Here is a 16,405-nt window from a genome sequence, read left to right on the forward strand (position 1 = left end):
TTATAACACGTTGAGAAAAATCTTAGTATTTCAAACTTTTCACCCAGTCCTACTCAGGAAGCAGGACAACCCTACTTTACTGGTACCAACTTAGACTTCTCTTTCTCGCTATTAAAAAGAGCATTTCTTGCAAGCTTCCCCAACAAATCAGCCAGGTAGAACCACCATCATTCCTAACCTAAGGCAGACATCCTTTTCTGCACACTGCCAAATGTGCGTCAGTCTGCAATGACTATGCAATATAGGATGGCTGAGGGAAATAGAGAAAGTGTAACTTCAAGACCTTGCTGCTCAGTGTTTTCAGTCCTTCTGCTCACATTGCTCAGGCAAGGAGCCTGTATATGAGCTTCTCTTCTACGTCATTCTCCTCTTATTTCATTTCCCTTTTATTGCCCAGTGTGATCACACTTTCCTCCTCCTAGTTTTCATTTAATATCGATTAAGTGGCAATTGACCATTATGAACCTACAATCCAGTAAGATTAAAAAAAAGAAGAAGAAATGAAAGTAATGTAAAATTTTGGAACAACTGTAACTTTCAATATGTGGAAAACTTAAAAGGGAAACATTTCATGAATCTTTTGTTCTATTTGGTCTCTGTAAATTTATCTAATGCTCAGTTGATTTTCCGAAGCACTGAGCATCCAACAAATCCCAAGAAGTCAAGGGGAGCTGCAGGTGCTCAGCACATTTGAAAATGAGGACACGTAACGCTTTCAAAAATTTTTACTAAAAAAAAAAAATCTTGCTGTTTTGTGGCACTGGGGCTTCATGGTGAATGAATTGTATCTGATTAAAGGGAAATCCAGTTCCCAAATTTCTTGCTGGGAGTGGGTAATGGACATGGAGTTTACTCAAACTTGCCTTTTCAAACATGCAAACGCTAATCCAGCCCTGTAAAAGTTATGAGAACTTACACAAGATCTACCTGCCATCCTTATAATGAAAACATTTTTCACTTGCCTGTATACGAAGCAGCATTCGCTCCTGTCAGGGCAGAGAACAAGAAGTTTGCAAAGTTACCTCTAATGCTAAAAGTCTCAACTCAGCCAAAGTGAGCCCAAGCATTTGGGTTTCCAACAATGAAAAAAAAAAAGTTTAGAAAACTGTCTGACACATATGTACATAGTCATGAGTGCTAACTACCTTTTGGTCCTAGACCATGCTTGGCATCACTATAAATGCTATTGCACTGATTGAGCTATTAATCAGCCTTCCAAGTACATTATTGATTTCCTCTGCCTCTTTACTTCTGGTTACATTTTTGCCATCCACTTCTGTCTTCCGAAGACAGAACATGTCTGACCTGCTTGAGTATGTGTGTAACTGTCACCATCTAGTGGTATCAGTGCATTGCTACAGTTATTGAAGATTCTTTAGAACAAGTGGTAGAAGCCTTTTAAGGCCAAAGTCACAGATTCTATCCTCCATGTTACAAATTTGCATCATAATAATTGTGCTGTCCATATAGTTACCGATTTTTTTTTCTGTGCAGACTACGTTCTTAGATCTACCTACCGTGTGACTGACCTCACTTCTGTTCCACCATCTCACTCAGAAAAAAGGGAGTGCAAATAATGGAAGAACTGGAGTTACATAAGTTAAAAAATAATTCAGAACATTTGTAAAATATTAAAATGAAAAAAATGTAGAAAAGGAAAGTTGCCTTATTTTTATAGCACATCACAAAATACTGTACATAGGAATCACTTCAATTACTGAAATGTAGCAGGTTTTTAAACTGCAAATACAAAGCCGTTTAGGAGAACACGTGGAGAAGGCTTCCATCTTTAACTCAAAATAGAGAAAAGATTTTAGAGAATCAGAATGCAATTCCTGGGCTGCAATTTATGATGCTAGTAACGTGCTTAATACCATACAATTCAAAAACTGAACACGCTGCTTGAATGTAAGAGTTCTCTTCCAAGTTAGCACTCGCTATGCAGCAAGCTTCAGTCAAACTAACAGGAACACATGCAGGAAAGTGAATTATTTCCCTTTAGTGGTTTACTTTGATATAACAAACAAACAAAAACAAATGCCACTTTTAGCTGTCATTCTTGACAAGCAGGAAGCCACAGTAATGGAGTTCTCTTTGGGGTGGGGAAGGATCATTTCAAGTATTGTGCTGCCCTGTATACAAGACACCAGTTATTTGAATGAAGCAGGGTAAAACATTTAAAAAAGGAAACTCGAGAGTTAACCGTTCAGGAGAAATCTTTTATTTTAACTATTTCAGTTCTCTGTGTGTGTGTTAGAAAAAGAATATACACAGAATTGGTTAGTCAAATAACCCCATGTCTTCTCCAAAGCAAGCCAAGCAACAGTGGCCTTATGCAATCTAATCCACCCACATTCAATCACCCCCACTCCAAAATAAAAGCTATGGGATAAGATCCTCATCTCATACCTGAGCAGCACCATTGCATCGGTATTCATGTATTTTCAATGTACAGAAATGTTAGCCCCTTCATGCTTCAATACAACACATTTAACCTAAAAGCAGAGCTTTAAATTATTCTCGCAAGGGCAATAAACAACTCCAGATCACAGATTTCTAGCACCACTAAAAATGATGAAGCTATTGCCCATGTAAGTTACTTTTAAAGTACAGTTTTAGTACATTTACGGCTGGTAAAGATTTTGATGTCAATGGAGAACAAAATCTTTATCCACAGAGCAGACAGGCAGGGGCAGTATGGACTTTACACACACATGCTGATCAATGTTCCCCCATGGTGAGATAAGGATAGTGCAGCCTCAATGGAGCATTCCGTCTGGGCTAAAACTTTCAACCTAACGGCACCAACCGTGATGGCTTTTATTTCACATATCCTATTAAAAATTATCCAATATTTTACAATCCAATGTTTTGTAATCCAAAAACACACTCCCCTCCCCGAGTAGATTTTTTCATGGCGTAAAAGTCGCTTGTAAAAACACATTCATGGCTCAGCCTAGAAACAAACTTTTGAAGCACTTGATTCTGCAGCTTCTCTACATTTAAATGCATTTATTGTTTTTAATTTGCACATTCATTTTTAGAAATTGGTTTCAAAGATTCAGCTTCTTATATCAGCAGGCCCACAGTGGAGAACAGACTGGTGCATGTGCCAGAAAAAGAGTTTAACCAGCAGCCCTAACAAAGACAGCACTGAATTTCAAGATCTGCATTTCAAGTACTAATACAGTGTTTTACAGATCAACCAACAAGCAGCGTGTAACTGATAGCATTTACCTACATTGTGCAACTACTGTCTACAGATTACAGCAGGCATCAATCTTTTTAAAAGGTCATTACAAATCCAGAAGATAATATATTTTTGAAAAGTTAGCATTAATATTCAAGATGCAAGAATTTAAACAAATGCGGTTTTAGGATGTTAAAATATATATAGCAATCACTCCCACTGTATACTTTGGCTCACTTCCCTCCACTTCGTAAAACAGATTACAGTATATCCTTCAAATTTACACAAAACAATCAAATGTTGGTTCAAGAATCCATTTTAGTACACTAGATGAAAGCTATGAGTGGTCTTTTAGGATGTAAAACAAAAAATAACTAAAAATGGGTGGTCTTTCTCAGTTAACTTGACACTAGCCTAGAAATGGTTTTACTGGAGACTCATACATAGCAGCTCTGCCCAGGTGAAGTTACACATACTTCTCCCTGGTGTCCCACTACACATACAGCTTGCTAAGTGAGACATGGGGAGACATCACAAGAAGACTACCCATATAGCATCCTAGCAAGCGCTCTGAAGCTGAGCTGGGGAGTGGCTACATCAATGAACATTAGCTTTCCTTTTTTAATAACCATGTTTTCTCCTGAAATCCAAACTGCCACCATTCTTCCCTTCACCCAAACAAGCACAACTCAGAAAACAGGTGGTGGTTGTATAACTGGCCTTTTCCAAAATGAAAAAAATAAAGTGATGGCCTCAACTTCCATTTTTCTTTTTAACTAAGCACAGGCCATCTGACTTCAATAATGTAGTTTAAGACCCTCTAGCACTTTGTCTTGCTTTATTGTGGGTTTTTGATTTTATCACCAAGCTACTTGCACTGGGATACAATTCCTTATTCATTGGTATAAATACATTACATAAAGCTAATGATTAAATCCAGTTAGTATCACAGTCACATATGACCAACAAATCAAGCATATTTTGAAATCAATATTGGAAAGTCAAGGCCAGAAAGAAATCATGTTATATCATAATCCCACCCCAAATTGGTGTTTGGTCCCATTAAAAAGTAAAAACTACAAGAGAAAATTTTAAATGTGATTAAGTCTATTTGGTGCTGAATTGTGGGTACTGAGCCACCATCTGTCAAAACATCTGATCAAGTTGCTGCAACTTAGTTTTCCTTCACTTTCTTTAAGTAGCGAGCCCGTAATTGCTTGTGTTTTTGCATTGTCAAGTTGATGACTGCTGAGGTGGGAAGAAAAGAAAAGATCCAGCCCTAAGAAATTAAAAGAAAAAACTCCAACTGTTATCACCTGCACCAAATGAACTTAAAATTAATCTCTTCTACATTTTCAAATGTGACAAAATTAGGACTAAGTACGAAAGAACAAGTGTCAGTCTCAGGATTTTAAAAAACATAACTAATATAATTCTCTTTCCTCCATGGTCAGAGTACATGCAGAACATACTCAGGACCACACAAAATGAGTAACATACCCTTTCTGAAGGTAACTTACAATAATGGCATGGGGCAGACATCCGTTGGTTTGGGACTGCAGGCCTATTGTACCAAGGGCAGCTCTTACGTATGTTTCAGGACTGGGCTTATCAAAGGTTGGTTTGCGGATTTTAGACATTTTTGTAGCCACAAAATACGGTAGAACACTCTGCAAGTAGGAAAAGAGATCACAGTAAGTGAAGTGCATTTTCAATAAAATTCCATGTACATCTACTGAACATGGCAAGAGGAAACAAAGTTCATATTGTACATCCTGGCTTGGGGTCTCTAGCTGTGCTCTCCAAGTATAGCGCCTCTGTTTAGCTAGCGCTTGCTTCTGAGAGAAGAGACCCTGCAGTCCAACTGCCTAGCCCCTGGGACCACTGCCGTCCCCCTCTGCTCCTCCCAGTAGCTCAAACACAACCTTTCCCCGAAAACTTCAGACAGACTTCCACAGGATTATGAAGACCATTGCTCTTTACTTAACAGCATGACACACACAGATCTCAAGAAAATAAGACATGCCTGTATATATTTCCCTTACCTCAGTTTCCTCATCACTATGGAGAGTTCTTTGGGCCTGGACAGACTGTTCTGGTGCACCAAGGATCCTTCCCCTATAGCCTTCCCTTCAAAAGCATGGAGCCTTTCTCTACTTCAGCTAGCTGTCTCTGACCTTGACTGGTCAGAATTTAGAAAGGACCCATGCTACAAAAGCCTGCCTCTATTTTCTTCTTTCCTATCCAAAGCTTCCTGTTCAATAAGTCCCTGGAGTTTGTGTGTCTCACTATCAACACCTGGTTCCTTTGTTCTACTGCTGGTTTTTTCCCCCGCTTTTCATATCACCAGCCTCCACAAACTAGGTAGGAGAAAACTGGTTCTCAGAGGCTCCAGCTAAACTGTTGTCCTCAAGATCCTTCCACCTGAATAGATAGCTATTCAGTTTTAATGACTCACCACTGTGCCCGGCCTGGGAGAGACACGCTTACAGCCTTGTCAGCAAGAGATGGATTCCACATTTACACAGAGGCATTCCCTGACACTGCAATTTCTTAACATAAGAACAACCATACTGGGTCAGACCAAAGGTCCATCTAGCCCAGTATCCTGTCTTCCAACAGTGGCCAATGCCAGGTGCCCCAGAGGGAATGAACAGAACAGATAATCATCAAAAGATCCTTTCTCTGTCGTTCATTCCCAATCTCTGGCAAACAGAGGGTAGGGACACCATCCCTGCCCATCCTGGCTAACAGCCATTGATGGACCAGTCCTCCATGAATTTATCTAGTTCTTTTTTGAACCCTGTTATAGTCTTGGCCTTCACAACATCCTCTGGCAAAGAGTTCCACAGGTTGACTGTGCGTTGTGTGAAGAAATACTTCCTTTTATTTGTTTTAAACCTGCTGCCTATTAATTTCATTTGGTGACCCCTAGTTCTTGTGTTATGAGAATGAGTAAATAACACTTCCTTATTTACTTTCTCCACACCAGTCATGATTTTATGGACTTCTATCATATCCCCCCTTAGTCATCTCTTTTGCAAGGTGAATAGCCCCAGTCTTATTAATCTCTCCTCATACAGAAGCCGTTCCATACCCCTAATCATTTTTGTTGCCCTTTTCTGAACCTTTTCTAATTCCAATACATCTTTTTTGAGATGGGGCGACCACATCTGCATGCAGTATTCAAGATGTGGGCATACCATGGATTTATATAGAGGCAATATGATATTTTCTGTCTTATTATCTATCCCTTTCTTAATGATGCCAAACATTCTGTTTGCTTTTTTGACTGCCACTGCACATCGAGTGGATGTTTTCAGGGAACTATCCACAATGACGCCAAGATCTGTTTCTTGAGTGGTAACAGCTAATTCAGACTCCATCATTTTATATATATAGTTGAGATTACGTTTTCCAATGTGCATTACTTTGCATTTATCAACACTGAATTTCATTTGCCATTTTGTTGCCTAGTCATCTAGTTTTGTGAAACCCTTTTGTAGCTCTTCGCAGTCTGCCTAGGACTTAACTATCTTGAGTAGTTTTGTATCATCTGCAAATTTTGCCACCTCTCTATTTACCCCTTTTTCCAGATCATTTATGAATATGTTAACAAACTTTGTAACATTATCAGAATCATAAATTGTAAAAACAGATTCCCCAAATAGTCCCAAGTGTGTTTTCAGACAGTTTCTACATATATCTACTGAAGATGGCAAGAAGCAAAAAAGTTCAGAGTACATTAGGTGACTGTAGCTAGCAGTACTGGATTCTAAAAAAAGTATGAACTTTAGTTAAACTTAAAAAAAAAAAATCAGATCACCTCTTGGTGAAATCACAATTTATCATGTGTATATTATGTACATATATACACACAAATAAATACAATCAGGATTCAAGAGAATTAATAATCCACAGCCATATAACCTAGGGCTATGTTGTTAGCTTTCACAAGCTAAAGAGGATTGGTCCTGACCAGTACTTAGACAGAAGAACTGCTGGGAGAATCCAGGTGGTGCAGTAGTGGGGCTCATGATTCAGTAGGCAGAGCTGATACCGAACCAATGCCGCAGCGTGACATTAAGGAGTGCGGTAATGGGTAAGTCTCTTGCAGAGGATTTCAAATCAGTGTACTTGTACTTGTTTATGGAACTTTGAGAATAGCGTCAGCTCCAGTGTTCTGAGCTAATTCCAATTTTGGGTAACTTCATTCTGTTTTCCCAGATTTCCTTGTTGCTTTAGTTGCATAAGGAAGTCCATTTCCCATTCTAAAGTATTGCTAGTTGATGTGTTCCATTCCACAAGGGGGTACATTTCTGTGTGGGCTGAAACATTCCCATGCACACAAGACTTAACTGGGGAATTCGGGGAAAAGAATGGATAATACAGATTGGGATTTCCTCCTTTCCCTGCTTCTCCTCCAGGTGCATTTTTTTAAAGTCATCATAACAAGACTCCCCGTGATCAGTTTATACTTTCAAGGCTCTTTGCAAATAAAAGGGTTAAAGACTTAGCACACAATTTTCAAATGTGGATAAAGGCACTTTAATAAAAGTGGTAGGGTGACCAGAAATCCCGATTTTATAGGGGCAGTCCCAATTTTTGGGGCTCTCTTATATAGGCACCTATTACCCCCCAAAGCCCGTCCCGATTTTTCACCCTAAAAAGTGATCTGATTTTCAGAAGTGTAAATGCCTTCAGCTCCCATTATAGGTCAGCAGCATCTCTGTAAAACCACACCACTCATTCAGGTGTTTAAATATGAATGTATGTGCCTAACTTTAGGCATCCAAGTTTGAACACTTTGCCTGTACTTTTTAAATTAAAAAGGTTCTACTTTTCATCTGCTGCCTTTCAAAAGTCTGCTGGAATTTGACTGACTATTTGGCAATTCTGTATTCACCAATGAATAAATTCTCCAAAATCCCTTTTCAAGTCTCCAGGCTGTAAATCTTGCCAGCATCTTTCCAGTAAGTTTCATACGAAGTTTTGAGGACAAGCTATTTAAAGTAAAATAAAGCAAGTGTTTCTTTTAAGACATACCCTTTTTTTTCTGAACACCTTTCTGCAAATTTGGGCAAAATATAGTTTCAATCTTAACTATCCACACAATTCTGAAACAAAAGAAATGTATGTACAAATTGCACTACTAAGATGTACAACTAGATGGTGCCGAAAGATAATTCAGTGTCTGCACAGAGAAACTGAGCACCGAGTGGGAATAAGCTGTACCGCTGATAGTTTATATATAGCGTTCTATAGCCATTATTCTAAATACTTCACTGTAGTTAAAAGTTATAAGTCTACGGAACAACATTTTATTTCCTGCATTCTATAGTGGAAAAAAATGCTTCAGAAACATTAGCTCTACCATCTCTCACTAAGAAGGTGATCTTTTGTTTGGGATAATGCTGTTGTTATATGTCCTAAAAGCTGTTAATTTTTCCTAGGGAATACAAAAGTCGTAAAACTATTCAGAGGTATGTTTTATTCAACCGGGATCAAGAGATTGAAAGGCTGTAAGCAAAGCAAGGTTTGCTATGGGTAAAACTGGGTGCTTGCATATGACACTACACTGTTCAGACCAGAAAAGTCTGTAGAGCAGCTGATCATATAAATCAGCGGAAACCAACGAACAGAACTCAGAGTCTTGTGTCCCTGTCTTATGCACTAGCTTGTAAACCACACTCACTCCCTATATGAAGGAAAACTAATTGGACCATAATCTTTTTATACTGATGCCTCTTGAGAAACTGCTGCATTCAGATCTTCTGGTACTACCACCCACCTGGGAGGTAAAGGAAGGTTCTTTCAGGGTACTATGAAAAAGCCTCTTTAATGCCCCCCTCTTCCTTCCCCCCCCCCCCCAAAAAAAACCTACTTATACAGAACAACAAAACAAAATCTCAGATATTCAAGGAAAATCCTTCAAACAAGACAAAAGTGTGAAAGAAAATCCAGTACTATACCACTGCCTGGATGCTATAGTAGAGGTATTAGGAAGAAATGTAAATAGCGTTAAGATTTTTTCCTTCCTTATACTTTTAAAATATGTGTAAAAGTATTTGAAAAGAGGCAAAAATGCCCAATATTGACAGAAAGCTGTTCCCTGCCTATTGTTCTGAAGCAGAAAATAAGAATAGAATGAACAGAAGGAAGAACCACCCAATGACCCCTTCAGACTGACTATCCCATGGAGAATCATGTTTCTGCAGACAGAGCATGGGCACCCCCATTAATAGGAAACTCGCAAGTTAGTGTTGAGAGAAATCCTTAGATTCTTCCATATTCCTTTCATTCTTGGCAGCTACTTTCCACTATAGATTTTCATCCTATTCTCCATACACGCACAGGAATACTTGACCCTGAGGCTATGTAGTTGCTATTCTCCAATTGAAGATTGGAAGTGGCCTCTGGAGCCAGAGAGGAGTTTGTTTCTGAACCTAAAAGTTTCTCTGCATTACAGTACAACCACACTGATCAAACCTGGCTTCCAAAGAGAAGGCGTTTTCACTCGGGCAGCATTGCTACATCTTGTACTGAGCTTCAGAAGTAGTATATTAACATGCTGTTGTGTGTTTCTGCTTTTCACACAAGTGTCTTCTATTGGTCTGGCATAAGCTGAGGACATGCCATTTCAAACAGCTACCTCAAGTGGAAATGCAAGTCTGGAATTCAAAGTCTATTCACTATTGAGAAAGTTGTAGCAATGAACCCCATACTTTAGATCTCAAGAGGCTGAAGTACTCCTAAGAGAATGAACGAGACACGTTGGCCAAGCTTTAAAGATATGCTTCTAAGGTTCATTAGTGGTAGGCACAGGGGCTCAGACTGGGGAAGGGAAGAAAGAAGACCAATAACTTAGTACAATTAGCATAAGAAATTCTGATCACCAGCTATTAGACCACACAACTCAGAATGGCTATTAATTTAAATTTAGGGAGGAGATGGAGAGCTACCAACAACAGAGAGCCCACAGCCAGCATGCCAGAGAAGAGAAGCCAGGCTGACACTATTCATTACCTTGACGCATTTGGGATATCAAAGTCTATAGGAAAACATGCTGCTAGCTAGGGGAAAACTTTTTTAGCAGGAAGAAAGGCAAACCTAACACAGAGTAACAGCTTTCAGTAAAGTTTAAGTTTGCAAAATACACAAGTTCTCAGCTTCTCTACATCCAGTGCCAGAAAATTTTAGAAGCTATACTCCGGGGAGGCTCTCCAATGTTTACAGTAAGTTTTCTTGACTGTGTAAAAGTGTCATGCTGACTGCATTTTCATTACCATGTCATCTATTCCTACTCAGAGCAGGTCTGCACAACAATACTTAAAACATTATCAGCTGCCAGTGCCTTGTCAACACTAAAGTTTCACCATTGGTACTCCTACTGAAATTGCACCAGTGGTAGCAACAGTTGGGAATTTTAAGAAAAAGTTTAGCATAGGTTTTGTGATACAGCATGGCCAGAGGGCAGCAGGAGAGGGTTAGAAGGGAGCCTTATTCCCTGTAAGGGGAAGAAAGTTTGCTATAGAGTACCTGACACCAATTAGAGCACCTGCAAGCAGTCACATGATAAAAACCCATGCTTCAATCAGACAGTGTGGGAGTAGGAGCAGAAAGGATTGGTGTTGGAGCAGAGAACAGTTTGAAGAAGTGCTGCGGTGGGCTAAGAAGTCCTAGACCCTAGGTAAGGGGCACCTGGCTTGTGCAGAGGGAGGGCAGGAAGCCCCCCCACAAGCTGAAGGGCAGGAGAGGGAAGTAGCCCAGGGGAAGGAACCGTCAGTTCAAGTGGTTCACCACTTTCCTCAGGGCCCCTGGGCTGGGACCTGGAGTAGAGCGCGGGCCCAGGTCCCTCCCTCTCCACTCCCCTCCTCTAGGACACTAGCGGGGCAATTAATATTCCAATTTAGGGGCAAGAAATGGTGCCCTGAACCCCCTCCAAAGAAGAGAAAGCGCAAGACCCATCATAATAGTGCCAGCAATTTGCCACAGTTTAAACAAGGAAGCCATCGTAAGGACATTGCATGCAATAGCTTATTGAATCAGTTGTCCTTTTCCTAGTACTGTCCGCACAGTACTGTTGAGAAATAAGGACAAAAGGCATTTCAAGTAATATGTTTTTATTATGCTCTAAAAAGGAAAATCCATGAAACAGACAAGATGTTCCTTGCCTAAGGATACAGGTACTCAACAAATTTTAGACATTTTTAACCAATTAGTGAAAACCTAGTTTGTGTCCAGACACTTCATGGCTAGTACTCACTAACACTGGCAGCTCACAACTGTTCTCCTGTACCTTGTTGGAAAGATTTTAAAAATATATTTATTTCTATTTTTTTGCATCATATAGCATTGCTTCCCTAACTGTGTAACCTGCCTGGTCAGTCCTCCTTTCTTCCCAGCTTTCTGTGGTAGGACATCTCAGAGTAGATTGCCTCATATGTTGCACCTGATATTCCCCATGTATCTCCTCTGAGCATTAACTGCTGCTAAAGCACTAAGAAACCCACCATGATTTTCTAACATCACATGATACAAAATATGGGCAGGCAAAGTGGTAGCTATGGACGCAACTCAACCATGTTTGTAACCAGATCAGATGAGTGTTCCAAACTGTTTACAAACATAACATCTGTAACTGTAGAATAGATAGGGCCTTATGAAACTCTCACCAACCCTGGGATGATTTGTGCTCTGGGGTGAAAACCATGAAAAAAAAATCATTGGTTGTGACACCCAAAACCAGGCAAAACTTGGTGTCATGCGAGTATTGCTTTGAGTTTTTGAGTTCAAACAATTCTGAAACTCAAAGCGAACCCGCAAGAGGTGTGAGAAACAGAACTACAGAAAGGTTTGCACAAGGTCCTGCAAACAAAGCCAGTCAGTGTCACAAAGCTTGATTCAGTGCTCTTAAGCTCTGGTTTTCTTAATTTGTACCCAGATGGTTCATTGGTCTACTGTAAACACAGCTAAGCTACTGCAGTAAACTAGAGGGCAAAGATAAAAAACCTATTAAACAAGGTAAAACCAATATCAAATTATGAAGTTATACAACTGGAATCTGATATTCAAAATGAACCTATTTCCCCGATGCAAAGCTGTTCTTCCTGCTATGTTTCCCCATAGTGTAAGCAACTGCGAGTGCAGAGATCTTACTGTTACAAACTTTATTAGAGTTGCCAGCATCATTCCTAACTAGTGATAAACTAAAGGATATTTAGGTTCTGTGTTCTAGTCCTTAGCGTGGTTAGCTACTGGATTTCTGGTGCATAATGTCATGACAAACATACCAGGAGATTAAGGAATGTTGTAACTAGTTTAGTACGTAACTACAATCAGTTTTATGGACTATATTGTAGCTAAAATCATAACAGGTGCTGTCAATTACATTGATCTTCTAATATTGAATGATTTGTAACACTCATCTTTGGTTTTTGTTTTTAAGTTATTTATACTTAATTTCAACAGGAAGAGTTCAGAAACAACTGCTACTGGGACAAACAAAAAAGGAAACTGTATCTTTAATGGTTTATCATCGTCACATTTTTTAGTGAATGGGATGATTTCCTTTTGTTGCCAAGACAGCAACTGTTACTGTGGTAACCACACAATAACAGGGATACTTAAATGAAACAAACTCCACTCACCTGTACAATGATGCCCTTGCTCTTGTACTCCGCATGGAGGCCTCGAGAGAAGAAATCCACAAAAGCCTACAGAGAAGGGGGAGGACAAATAGTATATATCAAAGTGGAAACTAATATGTACGTAGTTTGCCAATATTTCTCAGGAGTTTCTAGAGGACTATTTACACATCTTATACTTTTAAAAAAAGACAAACTGGTTTTCAAATAAAGTTTGTAGATTACAGCAAAACCGTAGCTTCATAGTGCGTTATACAAGTGAGATGCAAGTTCAGAACAAAGATGTCCCCAATACAAAAGAGAAGATCCAAACCCCTTGGAACTACTGGAGGTTCAAATCTGGTGGCAGATTTAATTTTTGGGGCTTAGGCCCCTCTCTAGTCCAAGGGGAAAAGGGACTGGAGCTGGTATATAACAAAGTCCAGTAAAATGGCTTCTCACTAAATGCCTGATTTACTTAGCCTCTTATAGAAAGGTACAGTAGTTATCTGCCAGTTTACTTCTCCGTTTAAAAAAATGGCAACACTTAAAATTGTTTCTCTCTTTGCAAAAGTGAAGTGTTTAGATATTTGAATTTTTTCCAGTTCTGCTTTCACAGAAATGCCACCTTATTTTACACTAGTATGTCCACTACAAGAGTGGCATTTGCTGGCTTTGAAGAACACCACTGTTCATTCTCCCTCAGTTGGAGGTTTACAAGTACAACATCCTATGGAAGAGAAGGTGATAAAGGAAGGAAATTGGTAAGGATTATCAAGACACCATCTCACAGCTTAATACAGCAAACAGATCCTGCTGTTTCCCCCTCCTTCCATACTCACTCCCAAATGATGAACACACCACTTGCAATTTAACACTCTGTCAGTGCTGTAATAACCCAAGGCTACTCACCAACTCCAACATTTTTTAGGACCATAAGGTTTCCAAACCATATTTCTCCTTTGTTTCTTTTTCACCCAGGTAAGACACAAAAGGTGTCAGATGCAAGGATCATGCCTTACAAGAACAAGGCTGTACAGATCAATGAAGGAACTAATGCATTTTATTCATATTATAAAGTTAAATAAAATTATTTACCATTTACTTTAACTTCAATTATTCAAGAAAAAAAATCAGCTCTAGAGAAAAAAAGAAACTAGAGATAGCAGCAGCTGCTTCAGAGCTGCGTCAGAGACACAGCCAAGAAAAAATATTACGTCTGTTTTGCTATTTTCTTTCATTGATCATGTCAACAACACTAGTACATTAATAAAAATCCTACTTATACCCAGTGCTTTGTTAAATTCATAGTATCCATCCTCATTTCTATTAAGTGGTCATCTCACTGAACTTCTCAGCCCGTACACAAAGCAAAGAGGGTATACTCCCACACAATACAATATTATCTCTATAGAGATCTACCTGAGCATATGCAAGTGCTGAACCCCCCCCCCAGATTTTACTGCATGACAGATGGGTCCATGTATTTTACATCTTCAAGTCACATGTATAAATTAGGTTAGCGTTTAGAAGAAAAGCTTACCAAGCCATCTAGACCACACCCAAGTCAGTTACTAAAATATCTATAATTTAAACAAGTTAGATATGCAGTTGTAAACAGCTGCCATGTACCATGCATGGGCCCAGTGGTACCTGCATATGCAAATAGCTTGTTGGGCATTTCCATGTTCCACTGCCAGATTTGCATATGTGGTGTGCATTCACCACAAGAGACATGCAATCATGCATCTACCCTATTTAAAATAAATAAAATCGGGCCTATACATTATTCCTATGTAAGTTGGCTAACCCTGGTATTCTCTTAATCAACAAAGTGATTCCCTTTCCTCACTTCAGGTACAGAACTTCAGATCTTATATGACTGGTAGTCCCACAATCAAACACTGACTTTAAAATATAATAAGGTGGAAAAAGGAACTGCCAGCAATTTTTATTGAAAGTTATTTTGCAACCAAAAATAGCATATTCATTTTACATAGATTAAACAAGCAGGAATTTAGCCACTTCTACTGTGCAAATGAATTAAATATGTATTTCTAAATCATTGAAGAAGACAGATATTTGTACAAGATTTTACTTTGTTGGCACCCAGAGTCCTCGGAGAGCCTTAAAATAACTGAAAATAGTAACTTCAAGAATAGACAACATGCTTCAAATAAGCATGAAGTTTAGAAACCATCACTCACTCTCTTCCCTCTATCCCTGATTAAAAAAAATTTAAAAAAATAGTATCAGTAAACATAGTGCCTGCAACAGCAAAAGTAATCCATGGTGATAGCTCTCTCACACTTCCATTCCCCAACCCAATCAACAGCACTGAGAAGTGGCCTGGCACAACACTTATACCTACTTCCCTCACATGCCAAAACACAGAACAAAGGAGGAGGAGTTTTCCTTTAAGAATATTTCACCGAATTTGTAAATGTTGACATCTCCACAGGTAAGCTGAGTGAGAGTCAAACACTCTCCTCCATCTTCTGTCTAGTTAGCTAAGGACACCAACTTAGCCCTGAAGAATGCTGCAGATGAAACTAACATATGTTGAGGGGGAGAGAATCTCAGAGTTGCAGATGGGGCCCTTCTACAGATTCTAGACCTCAGGAGAGTAATTTGCTAATCTCAGCCACTGTGGCAGAAGAAAAGCAATTCTTCCAAACATAACAGCAAAGAATGGAACAATTACCTTGTAGTTGTGTTTCTTGAAAGAAATCATCTGTCCCTTTCCTATGTCTCAGTTTCCTAGCATATGACAAATGGAAAAAAAGAGTAGTCGGATGCCCATAGCTTCAGGGATAAGGCCCTGCTGTGTAGCCCAAGAAGTGAAATGTGTTCATTTGGTGCAACAAAAGCATCTTGTGGAGTCTTTTTTTGCTTCTTGAAAGGACCTCTCTCACTGCTAGTGGAAGTGTCCATCCAAAAACCAAGCTGTCAGTCAAAGTGTGTGTGGGTTGGGGTGTCTGAGTCTGCTGTTGTGTTGGGTTAGTAGCTCTGGGAACATTTGAAGCATGAGTGGAGGGTGCTTCAACATGCAGGGAAGAAGTGGGAGCCAGAACTGACGAGGCCAGAAGGGGGCAATCAGGATGGTTGTTGCTTTCTCTCATCTGATCTTATAAATTACTCGTGGTAGGAAGGGCAAGGGGAAAAAGGTGTAGTTCATCTGGTCCGACCAACCAATGACTAGGGCCTCTCCCTGTGATTGAGCTCCAATTCCTCCCCTGGAACAATACGGGTGCATTTGGTGTTGGTGTGGGATGCAAAAAGATCCCTCACGGGGGTTCCCCCACTGACCAAAGATGTCAGTAATCACAGAGTTGTACAACTCTTACTCGTGGTTGGTTGCAAAGTTTCTGATGAGAGCATCGGCAATCATGTTCTGGGTGTGCAATAGGTAGGCTGCTGTCAAAAGGATGCGATGTGTGATAGGGCTGACCTAGAAGAGAAGGCCTTAAAAGCCAGAGGCTAAGTGACCAAGGGGAGCTAGCGAATTGGGGACGACAAACAGGGAAGTTTGAGAGGGGGACAAGGAGATCCCCCTGCTGACTGAACAAGGTGCGAGTACTAACTTTGG

The 16,405-nt window shown here is 39.7% G+C and overlaps 1 protein-coding gene across 3 annotated transcripts in view; it reads right to left on the minus strand.

Annotated features, from left to right (window-relative positions):
• Positions 1–2,198: 2,198 nt before the first annotated feature.
• The window catches only part of HSD17B12 (hydroxysteroid 17-beta dehydrogenase 12), a 201,288-nt gene continuing 187,081 nt past the window's right edge, over positions 2,199–16,405 (minus strand). For all 3 annotated transcript variants that reach the window (XM_045015386.1, XM_045015387.1, XM_045015385.1), the window contains exons 9-11: positions 12,841–12,906; positions 4,711–4,860; positions 2,199–4,469 (exon numbers count right to left, since the gene is read on the minus strand). In XM_045015386.1, coding sequence (XP_044871321.1) covers positions 4,365–4,469; positions 4,711–4,860; positions 12,841–12,906 — 321 coding nt within the window. In that variant the 3' untranslated portion in view covers positions 2,199–4,364. The remainder of the gene's footprint in view (positions 4,470–4,710; positions 4,861–12,840; positions 12,907–16,405) is intronic.

Source organism: Mauremys mutica, chromosome 4 (assembly GCF_020497125.1).
Source record: "Mauremys mutica isolate MM-2020 ecotype Southern chromosome 4, ASM2049712v1, whole genome shotgun sequence".
Taxonomy (NCBI): domain Eukaryota; kingdom Metazoa; phylum Chordata; order Testudines; family Geoemydidae; genus Mauremys; species Mauremys mutica.